This window comes from Apteryx rowi, unplaced genomic scaffold, assembly GCF_003343035.1.
Source record: "Apteryx rowi isolate R43461 unplaced genomic scaffold, aptRow1 scaffold_1597, whole genome shotgun sequence".
In the NCBI taxonomy this organism is placed as follows: domain Eukaryota; kingdom Metazoa; phylum Chordata; class Aves; order Apterygiformes; family Apterygidae; genus Apteryx; species Apteryx rowi.
This window is the reverse complement of record NW_020447860.1, coordinates 9977-12705: the sequence shown is the minus strand read 5'-3', so window position 1 is coordinate 12705 and position 2729 is coordinate 9977. Positions and strand designations below refer to the sequence as shown.

The window sequence follows — 2729 nt, the reverse complement described above, 5'->3', positions numbered from 1 at the left end:
GAGGCCGCGCCCCGCTGCGGGCTCTGGCCGGGCCGCCCGCGCCAGGTAGGGCCGGGACCGGGAGGCGGCGGCGGGGGGGGCGAGGGGACTGTGACTGACTGGGAAGGTGGCACCGGGCCCAGTTGGCAACCGGGAGGGGCGGCGCCGGGCCCGGTTCCAGACTGGGCCCTTATACTGGGAGGGGCGGCGCTGGAACCGGTTCCYGACTGGGGCCTGAACTGGGAGGGGGCAGCACCGGGCCCGGTCAGCAACTGGGACGTGTGGCCCCGGGGCCAGTTGCAAACTGGGACCCTTAACTGGGGGTCGCTGCGCCTGGTTTTGGGGAGCAGCCRAGAGACGCCGATCCCAGTTCCTTACTGGTCCGAGACCGCGCTTGGAAGGGAATTAGGTTCTTATATCCACCTGCATCCCTGGGGGCGCACAGYGGGGGTCACAGCTCACCCCAGCCTGGATCCAAACTGGGAAGAGCGACCTCCAAACTGGTTTYGGTGAGGGGGGGCTGGTGTTGGCAGCCCCCTCACCCCGTTTTCCCCCCCCGCAGGGGCTCCCCGCAGGGCCGCGGCGGCCGTGGCAGCACCCAAGACAGGTGAGAGGCGGCACCGCGGGGTGGGACGGAGGAGGGTGCCGCGTGCCGGTTGTATCCCTACGGTTTGTTCCTCGTCCTCCTCTTCCTTCTCCTTTTTCCACAGTTGTTCCCGCCCCGGCAGCCGGCAAAAAACGAGCCGCTTGGGACCTCAAGGGCCAAGTGAGCGACATGCGGGCGGCGCTGAGCGGCGCCAAGGAGAAGGCGCGCGCCCTGGCCGCCGACAACCAGCAGCTCCGCAAGCGCCTGCAGGCGTCGGAGCAGCAGCTGCGCGAGCGGGAGCAGCGCGCCGGAGACCTGGAGCAACGCGTCGGGTGGGTGAGCGTCCCCTTATCCGTCCCCGTATCCGTCCCTGCTATCCGTTTGTCCGTCTCATTGGCGTCTCCGCCCCGCAGCGCCCTCGACTCCGAGCTGCTCGCTCAGCGGGAGGAGGCGAGCCGACGCCTCCGCGAGCTGACGGAGCTTTCCGACCTCAAGCGGGAGCTGGAATGGCAGCTGGAGCAGCGAAGCCGGAGCCTGGATGAGCTGGAAGCGGCCAAGCGGGAGCTCGGCGCCTTGCTGCAGAGCGGAGAGGTGCGAACGGTGTGCAGGGATGTGGCGGGGACAAACGGGGGGCGGCGTAAGGATTTATCCCACCGCTTCCCGGCGCAGGAGAAGCTGCGGCAGACGGAAGCGGCGCTGGAACGGCGGGAACGCGAGGCGGCCGAGCTCCGGCAGCGAGCGGAAGCCCAGCAGCGCAGCCTGCGCCAGCAGGACGAGCGGCTCCACGCGCTGGAGATGGAACGCCGGCGCCTCCACAACCTCGTGCAGGAGCTCAAGGTGAGCCGAAACCCCCCTTCGCGACGCCCCGAAATACATCCCGGCGGCGCCTTCATCCCGCCTCGCTTCCCTTTAGGGCAACATCCGGGTGTTTTGCCGCGTGCGGCCGCTGCTGGAGTCGGAAAAGGAGACGCAGAAGGGGCTGGAGCACCTGCGCTTCTCGCCGCACGACAACAAGGCGCTGACGCTCTGCCGGGCGGAAGAGGTGAGTGAGACCGGGGGGAAAAAAAACCTTTTCCCGTTAAATCCGGAGCCTCACGGCGCCGCTTCCGCGTTTCCCGCAGTCGCACACGGGCCGCGAGCGCAAGGGCGACATCCGCTACGACTTCAGCTTCGACCGCGTCTTCCCGCCCGCCTGCTCGCAGGAGGAAGTGTTCGAAGAGATCGCGCTGCTGGTGCAGGTGAGAACCGGCGCCGCTCCGGCTCTCCAAAATCCCCGAATCCGCTTAATTCCCGGCTTTTTTTCCCCCCCAGTCGGCTCTCGACGGCTACCACGTCTGCATCTTCGCCTACGGCCAGACGGGCAGCGGCAAGACTTACACCATGGAAGGGCCCGACGGCCTGGAGCCCGAAACGCGCGGCATGATCCCCCGCGCCGTGCGGCAGCTCTTCCGCGGYGCCGAGGAGCTGGCGGCCAAGGGGTGGCAAGTGCGCGAACCCCCTTTCCCTCCCTATTTCCCCCCCTTTTTCCCTCCTTTTTTTAACCCCTTCCGGCTTTTTTGCAGTACCGCTTCACCGCCAGCTTCTTGGAGATCTACAACGAGTCGCTGCGGGATCTGTTGGCGGCGCGGCCGGAGCGCGGCGGCGACCTGGAGATCCGGCGCGTCAGCTCGGCCAGCGAGGAGCTGCGCGTGCCCAACCTGCGCTGCGTGGAYGTGGCTTCCGAGGAGGAGGTGACCTCCCTATTTTTTCCCCCCCTTTTAAAGGAAAAACCCGGGTGTTTTTCCTTGTTTTTAACCCTTCGCCTGCCGGCAGGTGCTGGAGCTGCTGCGGGCGGCCAAGGCGAACCGCTCGGTGGCCAAGACGGCGCTCAACGACCGCTCGTCGCGCAGCCACAGCGTCTTCCAGCTGCGCCTGGAGGGCGCCAACGCCGGGCGCGAGCTGCGCTGCAGCTGTGAGAGGCGGGAGGGGACCCGGCGGGGACACACGGGTGTCACCGCGTCGTGTCACCCCCTTGTTTTCCCCCCCCCCTGCAGCCGTGCTGAGCCTGGTGGACCTGGCGGGAAGCGAGCGCCTGGATAAGTCGTTCTCCAAGGGCGAGCGGCTGCGGGAGACGCAAGCCATCAACGCCAGCCTCTCCGCCCTGGGGCTGGTCATCATGGCGCTC

General features: G+C 67.9%; 1 protein-coding gene across 1 annotated transcript in view; it reads left to right on the top strand.

The window, feature by feature from the left end:
* Window positions 1-221: 221 nt before the first annotated feature.
* Window positions 222-2729, top strand: part of KIFC2 (kinesin family member C2) — a 3887-nt gene continuing 1379 nt past the window's right edge. The window contains exons 1-10 of the mRNA XM_026059570.1: window positions 222-586; window positions 690-897; window positions 979-1156; window positions 1235-1402; window positions 1479-1607; window positions 1687-1803; window positions 1877-2050; window positions 2128-2295; window positions 2378-2516; window positions 2599-2723. Coding sequence (XP_025915355.1) covers window positions 755-897; window positions 979-1156; window positions 1235-1402; window positions 1479-1607; window positions 1687-1803; window positions 1877-2050; window positions 2128-2295; window positions 2378-2516; window positions 2599-2723 — 1341 coding nt within the window. The 5' untranslated portion in view covers window positions 222-586; window positions 690-754. The remainder of the gene's footprint in view (window positions 587-689; window positions 898-978; window positions 1157-1234; window positions 1403-1478; window positions 1608-1686; window positions 1804-1876; window positions 2051-2127; window positions 2296-2377; window positions 2517-2598; window positions 2724-2729) is intronic.